Below are 21,939 nucleotides of genomic sequence, written 5' to 3' on the forward strand. Positions count from 1 at the left end.
AATACAGAGTGACAAATTTAAATATGGTACTAATGCAATTCCACTTTTTTTAAGGCCGTGGCCGTATATTGGCACATATATAAACAATTTTTTTCGCTGCATATTATTGGAATATTTATTTTTTTAAATTTTTTTTTTACATAATATACCTCGAATTAAGAGACGCGTTTTTTTCGTTATTGAGTCATGATTTTTCAAAATTAACACGCTAGAAACACTAGAATCACTATAAAACCGTGTCACTCAACACGGTTTTATAGCGATTCTATTTAAACGTATTAGGGCCATCGTTTTTTATCGCGGTGGAAGGTGTTTTTGATCGAAAGGGAATGCTTATAAGCTTATATGGTTATATTAGTTACCTTTATTATAATATGTTATACTGCCAGTCACTGACGCAGCCAAAAACTATGTAAATATGTAATGTAAAGAATTTTCAGCTTTCAAAAAAAAAATATATAAAAATATATAGTATTCTTGGTCCCGAGACCATGTAAACTACAAAAATTAAATACAATCAATAATTACGAAATAAACTCCAATCTTTTTTGCAAGCATAATATGTTTCAAAAAAAACTATTTAAGGGGGTATTCTAGTGTAGAGACACGAATTTCGAACGTTTTTCCGAGCTCCATGAATATAAAACATAGAATGTTTTTACTATATAAAATGAATATAAAACATAGAATGTTCTTACTATCCACTATCATTTATCATTATTAGTTCATCTATCTTTCAACAATAATACAAAAATTGAACGGAGAAAAAATATTCATAACTAGAATAGTTAACACGTTAAGCACGTTAAGCCCCTATTGTATCTTGCTGCGCTCTCCATTTAGCGCGGATCAAGAGCGTTTGCACAATATCAGTGTCGATACTTATTGTATAGATAGAAAATAGTCAGTAATTCAACTAGAAAGTAGTCACATTTTGTAAAACATCCGAAAACAAACCGTATATATTTTTATTTTATTATTTTGTAACTGTCAATCCCAGTCAGTCAGCACAGTCGGCCCCAAGGGTTCGACGCTGGGCTTAACGTGTTAGGAGCTGATGAAGTGAGAGGGTTTAAAAAAAGCTGTGCCTTGGCGTACAAGATTCCAGCCAAGATTTGCCGCTATCGCATGAACGTCGGACAAGTCAAAAACATCTTTTTGAACAAAATGGCGGCGGTTTGGAAAACAAAATGCTATTCAAAACGTTTTTTCTTACGTTTCCCGATTTTTTAAAAATAGTAAAATTTAAAAAAATACAATTTTTAGAGGTTTATGCGATAGACAGATGCATACAGATTGTATCCATATAAATTCAACACGAATCGGTTCAGTATAACTTGAGATATCGTGTATGCCAGTTTGAAAAAACTAGTTTCGAGAAAAACGCGTTTGAAGTTCATAGTTATGGCCGTAGCAGGTTAGATATTGCATCACTGAAATGGCCCCAACTTGTTAAATAATATGATTTTCGATGAGTCCTTTGTAGGGTATATTCTTGAATGCCTAAATTACAGAAATATGAAGGCAAACAATTATTTTTTCTTCAAATTTCTAGACTAGAATACTGCCTTAATTGGCTTTAATGCCCATCTGCATCGGTCCAGTAGATCAAAAGTTATGAATTTTTGTGGTGAAAAAAAGGAGAAAAAATTAATTCGTCGGACCATCGATTAACTTTGAAAAATTATAACTTAGAAACGAAAAAACACCTCTCTTATTTTATGTGAAACATCCTCAGCTTACAAGTAAAACTATCCTGGTCCCGAGACCGCGAAAACTATAAAAACAATGACAATCAATAATAACGAAAACAAGATTCAGTTTTTTTTGCAAGCGTGGTATTTCTTCGAGAAAAAGACCAGCTAACTGACTTTAATTTGATATGTCGATCATTCGATTCGGTCCAGCACTTCGAAAGTCTTAGATTTTAAAAAAAGTCATTTTTGGAAAAAAAAGAGGAAAAAAAAAAGATTTTTCGGACCATCCTAAAATGGAAATGATTACCCTAACAAAAAATAAAAAATAAAAATACGGGTCTAACAGATTGCAATTAAGAACAAAACTATCTCTTTTCACGAACATCTACGAACCATATTCCATATCGGTTTGACATGGAATGGCAGTATAACAACTCGCAAATTAGGTATCACATTAACTCACCATAATATTTCCGATGACTCCCAAGCACATGATAATAATGCAGAATACCATCGATGTCGCTCGTATATACTCCGGAATCTGCATTGTGGTCTCGTTGAAGCTATTGATTTTGATGCTGCCGGTGGTGAACTCATTTTCGTACACCGGACTTGCGGTAGCATTCAGAACCAACTGACTGAGTCTACCAGCGAAACCAGCGGCTGCGATACCACCCGAGGAATTGTTGCTTTCAGGATGCGGCGGCGGATTAGAAGCCTCGGCAACACTGGAGATGAGGCTAGCTGCGGACTCGCTGAGTACATTCAGTAGACTTGAGGTCGTCGTTGTTGCTGCTGTTGCGTTCGCCAGGACACCAGGATACGACACGGCGACATCGTCACCGCCTACGACTTTGGCTATCTTTACGAATGGTGAGACCTCAATCAGCAGCAACAGCAGCAGCACCACAACCCCGGCATTAACTCTACCGATATCTTTCACCGCCAGTGATAAATTATTATTACTCTAGAACACTTTTCACGCGCACATACGCTCCCCACTGTGTTTCACACTCTTGTACTCTTGCCCGTTAACTGCTTCCACTCGAAAAGAACTCGTGGAAATTTGTCGGTACAGGATGAAATATCTTCAGCTACTCATTTCGGAAGCTTTCTCCACTGATGCAGCAGTATTCGGGGTGGTAATTTTCGTTTCTTTTTCCTAAACGCAAGCATTAAAAGATCCTCCCGATAGCTAGCACGAACCGTTAGCACTTGCTTAACTGCTCATATCACTCCAAAGCACACCCATTCGCACTCCTCGATGAATTTCCATCACGTTAGGGAAAATTTTCTTTCCGTCGCATTAGCCGATATGTAATGATGTGCTCCAATTGTTCCGTATGGTGAATACTGATGATTTCCAGCAGACAGACACTTGGTGTCGATTTCCGCTCTCAAGTTTGCTGAAATGAAAAAGGGAAATGAAATTGTGATGACACCAACAATAGCAACGGAAAAAAAAATCTGTTCGCGGAACGCCACAGGTCCTCTTCCGCCGCCAAGCGAGGTGGAGCTACTCGGTTTCGGGAATTTTGCGTCGTTTTTATCAAATCCCTTGTGCCGAGTGAAATTTGATCTGTGATTGAGTTTTTCCGCTGGCTCTCTAAATTGATTTAGATCGTTACCAGCTGCCTTCTCTCCGCGATGGCATCCTTTCAAAACGGTAATGGTGTCAGTTGGAAAGTGAAAAACATCAAGTCGCCATCATTACCACTTCTTTTCTTTCGCGTGAATGGGAGGAAGTTAGAAAACACGTTACAAACGACATTTTCAAACAGTTCGAGTCTGTCGGTTTGTAAATCAACACTTACGAGCTCATTATGTCCCTTGAATTGATTATTAAAATGGACGGTTGTGAATATCTAGGGGCAGAGGGTGTTAGACAGACATGTTAAGAAGAACTTCAGTAGTATCTTTGGAACTCTCGTTTCCCAAAACTTGAATGCAGGTTTATAATGTACGAAGCTTAGAAGTATATCGCTCGTGAGAGGGATAATTTTTTTCAAACAAAGGTTGAACTCCCATCAGTACAATTATTTCAATAACTCTCTGTTAACTCACAAACCGAAATATAACCATCAGCGAATTGAATTTTGAAATTAAACCACTCAGAATGCTTAAATTACATCCAGACCCGGAATCATTTTTGATTTTCGGTTTTTATTCTCCTTTCCCACTTTTGATCAGTATTCATAGTGTGGTTTAAATATTATAGAATAACATGTGGAACAGCGGTACTCAACCTGCTCTGGTGGGCTCTTCTGATTGGCCCATGTGGTGGGTATCATGTTTGGAATCCATACAAATAAAATCTATAAATATTGGTGAAAGTTCGCGTCCCTCACTCAGTTAAAGAATTCATACATTAACATTAGGCGTCGTGCACAAATTACGTAACGCGTGAAGGGAGGGGGGGGGAGGGGGGCCAAGGTTGCGTTACTTACTGTGTATTAGAGATTGGAAATTGCGTTACGTAGGGGGGGAGTGACTCCAAAATCTGGATTTTTAGCGTTACGTAATTTGTGCACGATGCCTTATCAATACCTTCAAACAATCACGTTTTCTTACTAAGCGCACGTTCACGGGTCCAATCGCAGAACTGTTCATTGAGTGATCTTCTAATCTACCATTTAAAATGACCTTTTACTATAAATTTCGTAGTACAGGGTTTTCCAACTTTAAATTCCGAAAGTAAATTGAAATAAAACACACTTAGAATTCGAATTTCGATGAAACTTTTATTTCAAATTAAAGTTTGGTTTATGCCATTATGTGTGAAATACAACATCATTCAAATGTCCACCTAGGGCTTCCTCGCACACCTTGACTTTTCGGCACATATGGGGCGGTATGTCGGTCATAACTTCACGAATGTTGTCTTTCAAATGTTCAAGAGTTTGCGGAGAGTTTGCATAGACACGGTCTTTCGCATAACCCCACAAAAAAAAGTCTAGCGGGTTCAAATCGCATGATCTGGACGGCCAATTGGCATCACCAAAACGCGAAATTATGCGTCCCTCAAATTTCGTTCGCAATATGGCCATGTTCGGTCGTGTTGTGTGGCACGTGGCGCCGTCCTGCTGAATGTCACCCGTATCCATATCTTCAATTTGTGGCAAAAAAAAATCGGTTAACATGCGGCCATAGCGCTCACCATTCACAGTTACCGTCTCACCGTCCTCATTTTCAAAGAAATACGGCCCGATGACTCCACCAGACCATAATGCGCACCAAACAGTGACTTTTGGCGGATGCAATAGCCTCTCAACAATCACGTGTGGATTTTCTGAGCCCCATATACGGAAATTTTGGGTGTTCACATAGCCACCGAGCTCGAAATGTGCCTCATCGCTGAAGAAAATTTGATGCGAAAATTCAGCATTTTGCTACTGTTGCTCGTTCACCCAATCGACGTGTGCCCGACGCATTCCATGGTCACCACGCTCTAATTTTTGTACCAGTTGGACTTTATATGGATGTAGGTGCAAGTCCAAATGCAAAATTCGCCACAATGATGTGTTTGACAAGCCCAATTGCTGAGTACGCCGTGGAATCAAAACATTCGGGTCATCCTCCACACTGGCAGCAACAGCAGCAATATTTTCGGCCGAACGCATATTACGATGATGCACAGGTTTCACAATATCCGCTACGGATTCAGTTTGTTCGAATTTACGCACTACATTAGCGATTGTGTGCTCTGTAGGCCGTCCATGACGACCAAAATCCGTCCGTAATGCTCGAAAAACATTTGCCGGTTTTTCATCATTTTTATAGTATAATTTAACAAAACTAACACGTTGTGCGATGCTAAAACGATCCATATTGTAGAATGGCAGACATTCAACTAACGATATGACGCTTTGGTTGACAGCTATGTCAAACAGTTGTCAGCGCAGGGCTGTATATTTTCGGAAGCCCGAAATGGAAAACCCTGTACTTCTACCAGAACTCGTCATTATAATATCAGGTTATTTTCAGACACAATTCTCGAAGATTTTTCAACCACTTGCAAATAACATGTTTCTCCGTTACATGGAATAAATGTTTGATACAGAAATATGATAGAATAAAGACAGTCCTGAATCGGACAATTCTTTTCTCGAGTTTTGCTATTATCAACACATTCGCTGATCCGTTTTTTTTATACAGATAGAAGAAGATATAGGAGTGCGTTGTATCACATTAAAATCCATTTCCACATTCGAACAAAAATCCATTTCGTTAACGCAAACATCAAATGGACTAACAATGTTTGTCACTATGTAATTGTAGAACATATGCGAATTTGGATTTTTCTAATATTCCTATTTTCGTTCAGAGTTTTTCGATTTTTTTTTCAATTGTCATGTTTGGTTGCAATATGTTTGGTTGAAATATGTGTATTATTTTTACTGGACACGCTTTTTATTTCAGATGAGAGAGGGGTGTTATACCATCATAGAAACATTTCTCGTATTCAAAAACCCTCACATCCCAAATTTGCCCCCTAAAACCTCCACATGCCTCATTTTTTTTTCTCTATTTGCTTGCAATAAATGTGTAATTAATGTTAGCAATTTGTATCTGAAAAGAATAGCTTTTTTCACTTTTAATAAACAATATGTTTTTACATGAGATTATCCAAATGGCATAAGACACTTATGTAACCAATTATTCTGCTCTTTAAAAACAACTGCTTCAACAAAATTTAAACCACAAAAAATGTTTTCTGCGTATCCGAAATGATCAGAACTTTTCACTTGAGCAAAGATTTTGTCGCTTGAGACACTTATGCGATTATTCGAACAACATGAAACATTTATGCAAACAGTAGTTCTGATACTTATGAACAGTCTTTTCGCCTAAGTGACGAACCAGCCGAAATGTGTTGAAAGTCACTATAATAGAGAAAAAAAACAGTCTTTTCGATCACACCAAAGTGTTACAATGCAAAATTCTGCTGTTATGATTTTTGTCCCACATTCCTATACCTTCAACGCACTGTGGTGCGTTGTCTTGTGTGGGTGACTACTTTGTTTGTACCCTTATCTATTACTCATAGGAGCACCGTATTAGTTCGTGAACAGGTTCACTAGACATCAAACTTCGTTTAGGAAAAGCATAAACTGATACTTAGATACTTAGTCCAAGATACTCTGTGGTGGCTGAGAGCAGACAAACGACCACAAAGAGTTAAATCACTAGTTTTCTACATATGATTTAGGCTTCTATATTTGGAAATCTCAAAATATCTCTTTTTAACTAACTTCCTCAGTTTATTTTAGTTCTCACATCGTGCTGAAAAACTCGTAAACACCTTCCCCAGCTTCCTTCCCATTTTGATCTGCACTTCGTTATTTCGCTAAAAAGAATTATTTACTGTGCCATTATAATCCTCGTTGAACTCTGCCAGTTTCAAGTGTTTGATGCTCCCCCCAAACAATAAATTACTGCTCGGATGATTCCACGAATTTAAATAAGACAAATTGTAAAAACCTGACTCAACGTCAGAACAACTCAAGTGACGTTTCATACATTTTCGCTGGAATGGAAAATGTAACGGAGAGAAAAAAATATTTCTTCTCATTTTCGTTGATTTTCGTCGCACTCAGTTCGTGGTGGGACAATCTCGGAAGAATGAATCAAAACACTAACAGACAAACAAAAAAAAACACACGCCAAATGCATTTCATCACGCTAGAGTGATATTTTAATTTGGCACGATATGCCCCACAACAAACACGCGTCAATTATTTATATACGCAGCGGGGGAGGGCGAGTGTGGCGTTGGACTTAGATATAGGAAGCTGGTGGTTTAGGAGCCAAAAGAAAATCTATCCAGTGAATCAGCAATTTGAGAGATATAAACATTAATGAAGTACTCTCGTCTAGTCAGTCTGTCGAAATGAGGAGATCATTAACTAGGGAAGCAGTAAACCGGACGGAATCTGTTTTCCAGATTCATGATTCGCGGACGGAAATACGGTGTTAATTTGTGCAACGAGCAGAATAAGTTGGCCACTTTGTTATTGATTTTTTTTTGTAGGTACGTTGTTATTGGGGCTTACCCAGCAAACACCCACAGGCAGAAGATGACACTGCTGAAATGAGTCTTTATAGAAATAAAAGTGCCGATTTTTTCATTATAAAGAAAAAACAATAGACAAAAGTGTGTTTGTGATTTTGAGAATTGAGTGAATGTGAACGGAAAGTTGTCTTTTGAACGGAAAATTCATTCCCTATGAGGTTACATAAAAAAATGTACAATCATATCTGATTCATTTCATGACCGACTGAACGGAGTGGTATGATAATCATTTCATTCGAAAGACAAAATGTCCAAGAGTTAAATTAATTATTGACCCGAAAACTTGTTTTAACAGCCATTCCGTGCCAAACCGATATAGTGGTTCTCAGATTTCAATGAAAAGTGGTAGTTTTGTTCTTCATTGTTTAGTATTTCGATCTTTAGTGTGTCGATCATCTAAATCTGTTCAGTAGTTCAAATGTTATGGATTTTAGCAAAAAAGTGTATTTCGGATAAAAGGTGAAGAAATTATTTTTTCGAACCAAAATCATATCTCAAAAAGGAAAAAAAATTAGCATCTCTGATATCGAGAAATGTTATGTAAAAAATCCTCAGCTTTCAAAAATATAATAAATATAGTGCCCTCTAGTCCAAAACCATCAAAACAACAAAAAACGACTACAATCAATAATTACGAAAACAAAATTCATTTTTTTTGCTGGTTCAATATTTAAGCTGGCGCACGCTTGGAAATCCATTTACTCTGAACTCTTTTTTCACGCGATTTTTTTGCGCGATTTTATTTTGAGAGAGAGCTTTTGCGAGTGTGGTTGTGACGAGCGCGTACCGGTGATGAGGCAATCTTTTTTACGTGATTGCCTCAAAATTATGCGATGGGTTCCATTGACTGTGGATTTGATAGTGGATAATACGAAATGTTTGATATGATGTAGTGAATATGTCACCATGTCGAAGAAATCACATTTATGAAAGCAGATTTATAAAATTATTTTTATATGAATGCCGCAATCGATTGTCCTTTTCAATTGTCAAGAAGGGGATATTATTTATTTATATGTCATTTCCAACTGTCGGGAAAGGGATATTATTTTTACTCAGTAATTCCGAGGAAAATCCATTCCTTCTTCAAGCTTTAATGATTCGGCTTCAGATCAACGGAATAGAATGACAATCCTTTCATACATAAGACAAAATGTCCAAGAGTTATATGATTGCTACTTATTGACTCAAAAAGTTGTTTCAATAGCTTAAAATAGTTAACTTAAGTTAAGTTTAAGTTAACTTAAAATAAAAATAGCTTTGAAAACAGGTTTTTGAAATCATACAAATCCGTATATAAGCTGGTGCCCGCTTGAAATTCCATTTATCTATACTGCGAACATCAAACCCCTTCCCGGTGATGGGATGGACTTTGTCTGAAGAATCAGATGGCTGTCTACAATCGGATCATTTATTCTGTAATAGAGTACAGCGCGGACTCGATTATATACAGTTTTTGATTTCTTTCCACTGTATATAATCGAGTCAAAAAAAAATTTGTGTTATGTATTTTTTGTTTTTTGAATATTAAAGAGGAACTAGGGTTTTGATTCAACCCCTTAAAGTCAGAAAACATCTTTCTCACATGAAAAAAAAAATTATCCGGATTCTTTCAGGAGGTGATAGACGATCATATTTGATGGAAAAAAACCTTCTACGCATATGTTCGAATTTCAACAATGACAGAGTTATAGAACTTTTTTTTTTGTTTCGGATTCTGTTGCCTCAAACTGGCTCTACATTACAAAGTACGCTACAGAAGACGATTTCGTTGCGTTCATTTGAAAGATGAGAAAATTTAGTACAGGATATAGTAGTGGAACATATAAATAAGTGGATTTTAATAACATTTTGGAAGTGAAAAACATAAAAGTTAATTAATTTTAATGTGTTATTCTTAATTTCATCCTTAAAAATTATATTAAACTAGATTGTTTTTATCAATTAAATTGAAGCTTTTTAACCGTTCTACAATTTGTTCTTGACACCGAACTTCTATCGTTCTTAATTTGGCTGCAATATCGATATAAACAATTATTGGTGAAAATTCAATCAAAATCTTCAAAAATCACGATTTTTACCCCACTGTACATGTAATAGCCACTTAAATTACACCTTAACGTTGAAAGGTTACATTTCTTCTTGAAACAAGTCATATTTCAAATATAAAAAAAATATGTTTTTCCAAACTGTATATAATCGAGTCCAAAATTGTATATAATCGAATCACATATAATCGAGTCTGTATATAATCGAGTCCGACCTGTATGTGGTTCTTGTCTGGAAGGGCTGTGCCCAGACACAAAGGCTGAGACTTCAACGCTCTCAAAATAAATTATTGAAGATAATTCTGAATCTGCCCCCCTGGACGAGAGCAACGGAAGTTCACGAAAGGGCCTGCTTCTTCTTCTTGAATGGCGTTAACGTTCCCTGTGGAACTTTTGCCGTCTCAACGTATTCATTAACTAGCGTCGTTCATTAATACTTGGTTGAGATTTCTATGCCGAATAACACGCCTTGAATGTATTCTAAAGTGGCAAGCTCTAGAAGACGCGTGACCACAGTGCAAGCCGGAAGAATTTGCTTTGACGAAAAATCCCCCAACCAGAACGGGAATCGAACCCGAACACCCGGCATGATAGTGTGGGACGCTAACCACTCGGCCACGGGTGCACATAAAGGGCCTGCTTGGATAATGCTATTCCGAGTATTTGATTGTTCGGAATTTGTATAAAAATTTCATAGGTTAGGTTAAGATTAGGTTAAGTAGATAATTTATTTTAACAATTTTGAAAATAATTTGAAATATCCAACATTCAATATCCACAATGTTACTTATGAACTCGAAAAATAGTTTCAATAACATACAAATAGCCTAGAAAACAGGCTATTGAAATCATGCAAATCCGTATATAAGCTAGCGCCCGCTAGGAAATCCATTACAGCCTTTAAAAAACAAAGAATCGAAACGAAAATCCATATAGTTGTTATTGTTTATTTGTTTATTTGGAGCAGGGAAAAGCCCATGCTTGTTATCGCCATTGCGATGTGAGATAAGAATGGTCACGCTCACACGCCTATGCAATATGCACTTCTCTCCCAATTCCATTTCGTTTCTGCAGTCGGACTGAACGGAGCCGCAATGATTGATGAAAGCAGCAGTTCTATTATCGAATGCCCTCCGAGAAGTAATCGATTCCTCCTTTGAGCGTTAATTATTTTTTCATGCTAAACGAAACACTAATAGAAAAACGACTCCAGTTGGCGAGGGACCATGTAAACAAGCTGGTGGAGTTCTGTAAGCGCATTATTTGACCGGACGAGTCCAAGTTCGAGCTGTTTAACAAGAAAAGGCGAGTGTGGTGATCGTTTCCCGTCTAAAAAGTCGATTTTCAACAGAAAATATTTTTTTCCAGATAACTGTAAATCTCGACGTGTCATGCAATTTGAAGACCTTTGGCTCAAAAAAAAAATTGAAAACCCCTTATTTCCGGTGATTTTTCAGTTTTCGAAAAAACACAAATTTCAACGTCTGCGACACTAATAAGTGAAATTCCAATGAGCTAATGTTTTGCATAAAGTATATCATCGTATATCAAGCATTGTGCTCCCGTGGCCGAGTGGTTAGCGTCAAACCTAACATGCCGGGGGTTCGGGTTCGATTCCCGTTCTGGTCGGGGAAATTTTTCTTCAAAGAAATTTCCTCTGACTTGCACTGTGGTCACGCGTATTCTAGAGCTTGCCACTCAGAATGCATTCAAGGCGTGTTATTTGGCATAGAAATCTCAACTAAGTACTAATGAAAATGACGCAAGTAATACTACGTTGAGACGGCGGAGTTCCTCTAGGAACGTTAGTGCCATATAAGAAGAAGAAAGATATCATCGTACAAATCAACATTTTACAGCAAGTTCCGAATGAAAAACCGAGATAACTATTTTTATCGGCACCCAGAACCATATGTATCTCTCGTATCCCGAAAAAAGTCCCAGAGTGTCGATTTTTGACAAACCATTTTTTTCATCTCGATGTTTCATGCAATTTTTTTACATTTGGCATCAACTTTTTTTTTTCGGAAACCCCGATTTTCTTTACTCCCTCCTTGGGTGATTTTTCGATTTTCAAAAAAACTCGAACTTTGACCGCTTTGCGCCACTCTCCCTTAAGTCCGATTAAGCTTATATTTTGCATAGGGTGTTTTTTCGTGGTGGTAAACATTTTGTATTGGGTAACTCTGAAAATTTAGGGTTGATTTTTTCCCATACATTCATTGGCACCCTAATGTATACACTTTATCAAATATGATTTGAACAAATTTGGACGAAAAAAACGCATAAATTCATTCCTTGATATATGCTCAGCTTGATGTTTGCAAGTGACCACTTTGTCCCCCTTTGTTTGATTTTTCAACTTTTTTCTAATGATGAAAAATTGAGCAACAGGTAGCCTGTTTGTATAGCCTATTTCTGATGAATAGACCATAAGCAAATGAAATTTTTCTTTTTTTTGTAATTTTTCGCAATCTAAAAGAACTCATTCTCCATACTGGTCAAACATATTTTTTATTGTGGAGGCGATCTGGCGTAGTGGTAACATCCATGCCTCTCACGCTAAAGGTCACGAGTTCAATTCTCACTCCCGACATTCTTCCAAAAATGGAAGTAAAAGTGACGAACCAACCAAATGAGTTTGAAAATCACTATAATACAGATATAAAAAAAAAACTATTTTTTATTCGTTTTTGAAGCAATGAAAATGCAAAATGGTGCTAAAGCACTGGAATGAAGTGAGCAAGAAAAAAGTCACCATACCAAAAAATTGTCAGCGTTGTGACACCTTTGATTTAACAGTACTGGAACGTCGGTAGGAAGTACCGTTTCTGAGACACCAGGGGCAGGGGGGGGGGTCATTCGGTATGGGATAAGGACTATCGGTCAGATTAGGACCACTTTCCCTTTTTGGTTGAAAGGTTGGAAGGGGAAGAGGAGATCTCAGAGGAAAGTTAGAAGTATTCAGGATAATAACTAACATTATAAATAGTATATAGTTTGTTACAATACGGTGAAATTCATATTCAATACACTTTGATGATTTTGTGACGTGACAACGCATTGTAGCTCCTGTTTTTTTGCTTTGAGTGTGTTGTCACATCACAAAATACGTGCCGGTATTTGCAAGGTTCTTGTGTGTTTTTTTTAAACTGAGTATACATGAATCTTCGTTCATCCTTGTTAACAAATCATAGAACAAAGCTTATTTGTATGTTTTGAAATGGAACTGAAAATACAACATTTATGTTAAACAGTTAGAAAGCACAAAAAGTCAAGTATTGTTCAACGAATTCAGCTAGAAAATATCCTTCAGCTGATGATGTTCTTGGAAAAAAAAATCAATTTTACTTTGCCATCGTTTATCTTTTGGAAATCAAGTGAGTTATACATCAAAACTAGAAGAAAATCTTTTTTTAGTGAGTTGTCTCGTCACGTTGGAATAGATCATCTCTTATTTATTCTTCTTCTTGCATGACACTAACGTCGCTAGAAGAAATTCATCTTAGTTGAGGTTTCGACTTTGAATAATACGTCTTGAAAGCATCTTGTGTGGAAAATTCAAAGAGACGGTAACTGCGCAACCATGGAAGTCACTAAAGCCGGTTCATTCATCCGTTCGAATTATCTATAGCAATCGTTTTACATGTTTGCATGATTTTCATTCCGTGAGATTGATAGATATAATCCTCACGATTGCATCTGAATTGTGTTCAATTACCATGTTCTTATTTTTCACGTTGTAATAAATATAAAATGGAACAAAAATGTTCAGGAATTCGAAGAAAAATGTTCACTGATGGAATATCGCAATATCATCGCAACAATTTTGAGGTAAACTTTATAGCATCGATTTATGTGACCCTCCGTAAGGATTTGGGCTTACAACTGTGCACTGAACCGTTTCCCATATGACGAGAAAGGTCGAGGTATAGAAATAAAACGCCATTCGTTCTCCTTTGATTTAAAGACAGTTGGTCACATCAAATTTTGCGGAATAAAATTAAAGTTTTTTTTGTTCGGTCTGACCGAATGGAAGCCAATTCATCTCGCATCCCACCGAATTTCGTTCTCGATGGCAATCTGCTGGGCCACCCGATTACGACACGTTCGTGCTGAAAAGGAATGATTTACGAGCCGGTTCCACAACCCCAGACAGGCAGTTACTGACCCACTGTTTACAAGCCATTTACACCTACTCCCCCATCGACGACCCACCTAAACATACACATCGTGTCAATGAAAGAATGGAGTTCTACTTCAATACAGACACCCATAGAAACTGTATGCCCATGAAACTCTACGGTCGTGAAAGGGAAATAAAGCGAGATCATATTCTAGGAAATTGCTCAATTTATCGCCGCAGGACCGAGTTGCTACTACTGTTTGCTGCTGGTGAGCAGCAATAGAAAAGTACGAAAAGTACGCCTACTCCACTTGATCATCCCATATTCTTTTTAGAGTAGATTCCACTGCTTATGATTCGAATGGAATGTGTTAAAATATTATGACAATCTGCCTTGTAGTTCAAAAGTGGCGCGCTTGTTTCAATGATGGTACTTCTGTAGCTTTCGACACATGGAAAAATATTATTTTGCTCTGGAAGATGTCGAATTTTGCCTGAAAGTTTTCGTGTTCTTCGACACATTTGAAGGTATCCAAAAAAATTAGCACATGAAAATGGTTTCAAATACCTTCAAAAAAAATTTGGTGAAATTGGTCGGAAGTGTTCAAATTTTGCATTGAAGGTATTCCACTTCATAAAGATAATGGGAAAATAATGCGTACAAATAGCACGCCAAATGACGCAAATTGGTTAGCCCGAGGAAAAAACGCTGTAAAAAGTTTTATTTGTTTGCGCGTACGAAATTGATATATTTGCGGTATAACTCTTTTAAGTACAAAAACAACGCCGGGTATGAAAGGTTGACCCATTTTAATGTATATTCGAATCGATGATTATTTATCTTTCAACTAAATATTATTCAATTGATCCGAAAATACACTTATCGCATAAACAAATCGATTAGAAGTTTACCCAGTGCTAAATCGAAGACAGTGTGCCAGAAAAAAAAACCTCGCTTTCGCATAGATTGTGGAACCGAAACTTTCCACCACAAAGCGCTAAAATTAAATTTTAACGCCGAAGAAGAATGCCCTATCACGAGCATCTGGCTGATTTGGATAAGATAAACACTGGATGATATTGTTGAATAGATAGCATTTCTAGTTCGCGCTATGCAAAAATATAAGAAAAAGCTGTTTATTTTCTAGGCAGCATCTGTGGTTATTTTTCCGCTTTCTTGTTTCGAATTTCCACAATGCTACTCAACTATTTGGCTGATATCTCGCGCGGTGCAAACGCAGCCTCTGGGCAAAATTAATACAGGTCATTCTAACACTGTTGGTGACTATCCACTCGTAGTTTATACTTCCTTGGCGATATAATTCTAACCTGTCAGCGCCAGATACAGTTGGCAGTACAGAAACAACTAACGAGTCGAAATAAAATGAACGTTAAAAAGTTTGCGCAGTTTTATTGCTGCTAGTTTTTATCCGCTCGTGAACCGGTGTTCAATGAAATGTGAAAGCGCAAGTTATACGGTTGCATGTAGCATGAATATACCGTGTTTCTTACAATTGAAGCAACGATCCAAGCAATTACTCATAGTAGCAAAAAAAAAATCATGCAGCGATTTAAAGTTAGATTCGTACAAATCGACTACCGTTTCATTTCACAATTATAGAACCAGATATCACATAACATTACTACTCCTTTACAAAATTGAGTCATTTTAAGTCATTTTAGTGATGCGATATCTAATTTAGTACGACCTTGACACAAAATTTCAAACGTGTTTTCTCAAAACTAGTTGTTTTCCAAACTGACGTACACGATATCTCAAGTTCTGCTAAACCGATTTATCCCTTTGATGTGAATAAATTTTTGTCCACCTCTCTATCGCATAAACCAGGGTTTCTCAAAGTGGTCGATATAGACCCCCCTTGGGTCAACACAAACGAAAACTGATTTAGGGGGTCGACGAGATCTGAAAATCGACCCCTATAAAAAAGCAGAAGTTCTTATTTGAAATATTTAAGATGCTGCATAAGTTATGTTACGTGAACCACCTTGTTTTAACCCTCCTGTACTCGCGTGCAAAATCATAACACGTATACTCGCGCACGGTGTCACAGACCGAAAATTGAACTTCTCTGTAATGTTGCCATTGTGTATTCTTCAGGCTTTATTAGCATTTATTTTAAGAGCAGGGTATGATTAAATGAAAAAAACCCAAAAAATATGTTTTCTTCGTCTTTATTATGTTTTAATAGTCTCTAATTCAGCTTCCTCAAAATAGAGTAATTTTTGATACTCCAACACGAATAACGAAATTTGAATTTTTCACTGTTATTAATTGAAAGTACTCAACACAAAGCAGTAAGGAAGCCCCTGACTCACCTTGCTCAGTCGTGCTAACTACTTTCGAAAAGCCACCGTATCTTCACTCTTGTCCTTCAAGTCGTCCCGGCCCTGAGTATAGTGTTGACGAAGGGGTCTTCCGATCTGCCTCCCATGGCCAGTACTCCATAAGGAACGGCAAACCTTGTTCTGATGTCTACTCACCCCACAGGAATGAGCAATAACAGAGAAATGGCAGTCCCGATTCCTCGGATATCTTAATTTACTACCAAAACGTTGGTGGTATCAACAGCTCTCTCGTAGAGTACCAATTGGCTCTGAGTGATGGCTCCTACGACATTTACGTCTTTTCCGAAACCTGGCTCAATGGAAACACTGCATCAAGTCAGCTGTTCGACAACTCTTACTCCGTCTACAGGCAGGATCGTTCGTCGCTGAATAGTAACAAACGCACGGGAGGTGGTGTATTGTTGGCTGTTCATTCAAGGATCAAATCCCGTACGCTCAATCCTCCGAGTTGCTCGACGGTAGAGCATCTGTGGATCGCTATTACCACTTTGGACGCTACACTTTACCTGTGCGTAGTTTACATGCCTCCTGATAGGGTAAACGATGGACCTTTGATCAACCAACATCTTGACTCTCTCTATTGGGTTGTTTCACAACTAGAACCGAGATACAACATTATGATCCGGGGCAACTTCAACTTGAGCTCAATCTCTTGGCAGCATAACTCGCATGGCTTTCTCTACCCGGTTTCTTCTCAATCCTCGATCTGCTTGACATCACAAGAACTGCTTGATTCCTATTGCACCGCTGGACTGAGGCAAATGATAGGAATCAAAAATGAAAACGATCGCATACTTGATCTGTGCTTCTTCAACGAAGAACTATGTGAGCACTGCACAGTCATGCAAGGACCATCACCACTTGTTAAAATAGTGCGACATCATCCTCCTATACTGGTGAATCTCAATTTGAAACCTTTCCGACAATTTCACGATGCTTCTGAAAGTGTTTCGTACGATTTCAGTAAAACTGATTTTACCGCGATGAACAATTTCCTCGCACAAATCGAGTGGATAGATGTTTTTCAAGGCTGTGACGCTAACCTCGCTGCATCGATCATGTCGAGTATTCTACTGTATGCAATCGATCAGTTTGTTCCAGTGAAGACGAAATATGAGGATACCAAGCCTGCCTGGTCAAATGGTGCCCTGAAGTATCTTAAAAGAGTGAAGCAGTCTACTTTAAGACAGTTCAGCAAGCACCGTACGGACTCAACAAGAGCGAAATATCTAAAGACGAATGCTGAGTATAAACAGCTCAATAATCGTCTCTACTTGCTTATCAAGACCGTCTGCAGAGACGCCTTAAGGTAAATCCTAAAGGATTTTGGCGTTACGTCAAAGTCCGACGTAAGGAATCCGGTCTACCATCTACGTTGACCAACGGTTCATTGGAAGCTGATACGACTACCGACATCGCTGACCTGTTTCGCTCTCAGTTCATGTGTTTGTCAATGAACACATCGATCCGCAGGATGTTGCTGCTTCTACCAGAAACGTACCTCGACTTCTTGCTTCTGAGCTGGATTTTATTATCACTGACGATATGGTAATTGCAGCAACTAAGAACATGAAAACCTCCACAGGATGTGGTCCTCTTGCGACACTGTTCATTCTCTCCTTATCTTCCGGTGTATTCCCGAGATGCTGGAAACAGTCGTATGTTTTTCCAGTATATAAGAAAGGTTGCAAACGGAGCGTTTCGAACTATCGAGGTATTGCTGCATTATGTGCCACCTCGAAGTTGGTTGAGCTGATCGTGCTTCAGGCGTTAATGCAAAGGTGTTCACAGTAAATATCATTGGAACAACACGGATTTATGCCTAAGCGTTCCACGACCACTAACTTGACGTGCTTCACCTCATTCGTGATACATCAAATTGAGAATGGACTACAAGTAGACTCTATCTACACCGACTTATCCGCAGCGTTTGATAAGATGAATCATCGAATAGCAGTAGCTGAATTTGACAAACTTGGAATGAGTAACCAAATGGTCATCCTGATCCGATCGTATCTAACTGGTCGCAGCATGGCAGTCAAAATTGGAGATCATGTTTCATCACCGTTTCCGGTTTGGTCTGGTGTTCCGCAGGGCAGTCACCTAGGACCATTTTTGTTCCTGCTGTACATGAACGATGTCAACTTCACTATGAAATGTCTGAAACTCTCGTATGCCGATGACCTGAAGCTCTACTACGTGATACAGCAACCGCGAGACGCATTGTTCCTGCAACAACAATTGGAAGCTTTTACCGAATGGTGTCTAACGAACCGTATGTCGCTTAACGTGTCGAAGTGCTCCGTTATTTCATTCGGGCGTAAACACACACTCTTCTGCTTTGACTACACATTGGCAGGCGTACAACTCAAACGCGAATCAACATTAAAGGACTTGGGGATTCTGATCGACGCTAAAAAATGAGTTTTAAAGATCACGTCACATATGCTGTATCTAAAGCCACTTCGCAATTGGGGCTTCTTTTTCGCTTTACCAAAAAAATCAACGACGTTTACTGCCTAAAAGCCTTATATTGTTCAATTGTGCGTCCTATCCTGGAATACTCATCTATTGCTTGGTCACCACACTACCAAAATGGGACACAACGCATTGAATCTGTTCAAAGGAAATTCATTAGGTTTGCACTTCGTCACCTCATCTGGAGGGATCCTTTGAATTTGCCAAGCTACACAAGCCGATGTTAGATCATCAACCTGGAACTATTGGACGCTAGACGCAAGGTAACGAAAGCATGCTTCGTTGCAAATCTCTTGCAGGGCAATATCGATTGTCCTATACTGCTCAGTATGCTGCACATTAATACCCGTCGTCGTCATCTACGATCACACTCATTTCTCATCATACCTCATGCTAGAACGAACTATGACCTATATGAACCAGTGCGGAGTATGTGTCGTGTTTTCAATAAGTGTTACTTTATGTTTGATTTCAATGTGTCACAAGAATCGAATAAGCGCGAATTTAGACGATTTTTTTGTTTTTACGGTTTACGGTGTTGTCAGTTTTAAAATTTGTGTTGTTAGTTTAAGTTAGTTTAAGTACTAATGTCATTGGGATGGAAATCATCTGTTGGCAAATACAAAGAAATACAAAGTAAGCAACTGAATATAATTCATGGAAGTATAAAGAACTATAAAATAATATAAAATCGTATTAATTGATTGTGGTTTCATTGGAGTAAGAATCAGAACATAGCATAACTGCATGCTCGAAACAAACATTTTTTTTTTCATTTCATGCAGTTGTTGCGTGTTTTCGGGTCTCTTATCGGAGAGAAGAATGTATACTGACCTTCTAGATAATCACCAGATGCTAAAGGTTCTGGAATATAAAGTTCGCATATTTCTAATATTCTTTGTCTCTGTATTCTTGGTAAACTAAGAATTAATACCTTTTTATAGATAGGACATAAAAAGATGATATAAAAGGATTTCTAGGAACTTCCTTTTCTTTCTCTTGTTTTTTTGTTGATATTTTTCATTATAAAAAAATATCCCCGAAACTGTAACTGTTAAAAATTACCATAAGCCACCGATTAGTTTATAGTTTACTGTTTACAATTCTTTCACAAGTGAAATTCTTTCAAAAGTCTGTATATGTATGACCATTATATTTAGCGAATAACTATACGAAAGTCAAACATTTATATTTTGCTTTTGGGCGTATGAATCTAACGACGAATATATCGACGAATAGTTAATATATGGATCCGTTCAATGCAATTACAAAAAGGGACTGAAATCAAATAAGAATAGTCCGGTAATGATCTTATGCATTATATTCAATAAATATCCCACGCCACTAACATTAATTTATACATTTCATTCAACAATATTCTAGAATATGAAAAAAGGCACTTGTCCAAAAAAGTTACTCCAATACTCGCGTCGGTGTGTCAGACCGAAAGTGTTAAAAAAGTGGCACACGTCCCCTTTGTACCAACACATGCGATACGCTAAACGATAACGAACGACGAATAACGAAGCTAGAGAGAAACGCAAAGTCGTAGTGTTGATATTTTCTGAGAAATGAACGAATTATTGTTTTTTCGGTCTGACAGACCAATGCGCGAGTATAGGAGTGTTAAGAATGACTAATATTTTAATAGAAAGTATTATTGCGGTACAAATGTACAGCAATGAAAACTCAACAAGACGATGAGCGTGCGCAAGGTGAAAAGCAAAATGTACAAGATGGAAAATTCGGCAAGTAAAAAAACGAGAACAGATTCGCGCAAAATAATGTGTTTGAGCGTACATGTCCTTCAGGTGCGTTTAAATTTTTCTGTATTTTAAACATATACGTGATTTAACACGAAAGAAGTTATGATCAAATTCATGTCCAAACAAGCAAGTTCATTTGCGTTCTGAAATACGTTGGAGCTTGAATGATAATGCACTTATCTGCTAATTCAATTCAAGAGATTACAACGTGTTTACAACGTGTCACTAAATAAAGTGACCTACAATAAATTGATTGAAAAAGAATTTACAAAATGCTTGGTTACATATGTGCATGGCGTAACCAAAAAAAAAATAATTCAGGAAACTTGTGATGGGTCACGAAGAGAAAAAAAAGTTATTCATTTTATTATAGACCATTTTTTCACAGATTTCACAGATTTTCTCTCCAGCTGGACGAGTCTACATTAACCAGCAATGAAGCTCTGTTATTAGAGTATGTTCGATATATTAAGGATGAAAATATGTGGAAATGATTTTTGCTACATGTATTGAGGCTGATACCAGAGGAGAATCGATCTCTCAGGCCGTGGGATGGTTTTTTTTACCGACAAAGCTATTCCATGGTGACTGATGGTGCGCCATCTATGGTTGGTCGGCAGCCTGGTTTCACAGCTCACTCAAAGTTACAACTGCGTGAGGTACTGGCCATTCATTGCGTATTTCACAGACAGCATTTAGTAGCAAAAAGTCTGAGCCCTAGTTCGCACCAGTCTTTACTATATTCTATATGTGCTATCAATAAGCTTCGAAGCAATTCTTTGAGCACTCGATTATTTGCTCAGCTATCTGAGTAAAACGACACAATCTTTACTCGGTTACTTCTACACGCTGGAGTTCACTGACCACCAAAAGGCTCTTGCTTGGCAAGATTTTCAGCTTTTTAGAATTTGTGTTTCAGCTGCAGTGTGACGACTTTAACTTGATTGAAACAAAATCAAGAATATTGGCCTTTCTGACTAAACTTTAAAAACAAAATTCCAGCAGGAAAGAACATTCACAGTTTCCGCATTTGTTTAAAATATCACAAAAGCTTCAAGCTTATGTTTTATTATCATATGTCACTCACTTGGACGCAATACACAAGTATTTTACTAAGATGTTTTAGGATCTTCACAATTTCCAAATTCCTCAACGGGTAATGTATTAATATAAGTACTATATCACAGCCATGGAATGAGCCGAGGTGATAATGCTAGAAAAGTTGATTATCATCAGCACAGATGAGGAGTTCAAGCAGGAGTACAACCAAGGTTGTCATAAGTTCTGGTAATAATGCAATATTGAAACTCAGTATTCTGCGTCGTGAGACATTGCTGAAAAATATCTTCTCGTTTTTTTATCATCATACTTTGTCGAAAAAGGC

The 21,939-nt window shown here is 37.7% G+C and overlaps 2 protein-coding genes across 3 annotated transcripts in view; one reads left to right on the forward strand and one right to left on the reverse strand.

Annotated features, from left to right (window-relative positions):
• Window positions 1-2,646, reverse strand: part of LOC129766954 (growth hormone secretagogue receptor type 1) — a 162,024-nt gene extending 159,378 nt beyond the window's left edge. The window contains exon 1 of one of the 2 annotated variants that reach the window (XM_055767641.1): window positions 2,161-2,646. In XM_055767641.1, the coding sequence (XP_055623616.1) occupies window positions 2,161-2,244 (84 nt within the window). In that variant the 5' untranslated portion in view covers window positions 2,245-2,646. The remainder of the gene's footprint in view (window positions 1-2,160) is intronic. The other variant, XM_055767578.1, reaches the window with a different exon arrangement.
• Window positions 2,647-2,776: 130 nt separating this feature from the next.
• LOC129780919 (uncharacterized) lies at window positions 2,777-17,624 on the forward strand. Its single transcript, XM_055789148.1, has 2 exons — window positions 2,777-2,839; window positions 16,470-17,624. Exons 1-2 carry the CDS (start codon window positions 2,777-2,779, stop codon window positions 17,622-17,624), a joined length of 1,218 nt encoding a protein of 405 aa, XP_055645123.1.
• The last annotated feature ends 4,315 nt before the right edge of the window (window positions 17,625-21,939 follow it).

This window comes from Toxorhynchites rutilus, chromosome 1, assembly GCF_029784135.1.
Source record: "Toxorhynchites rutilus septentrionalis strain SRP chromosome 1, ASM2978413v1, whole genome shotgun sequence".
Classification (NCBI taxonomy): Eukaryota; Metazoa; Arthropoda; class Insecta; order Diptera; family Culicidae; genus Toxorhynchites; species Toxorhynchites rutilus.

What these genes read in the sequence shown, in the direction of transcription:
- LOC129780919 (XM_055789148.1), top strand. Translation starts at nt 2,777, where the DNA reads ATGAAATATCTTCAGCTACTCATTTCGGAAGCTTTCTCCACTGATGCA. An exon ending in ATGCAGCAGTATTCGGGGTG is followed by an intron (nt 2,840 to 16,469) that starts GTAATTTTCGTT and finishes GAGCAATAACAG; the next exon opens with AGAAATGGCAGTCCCGATTC.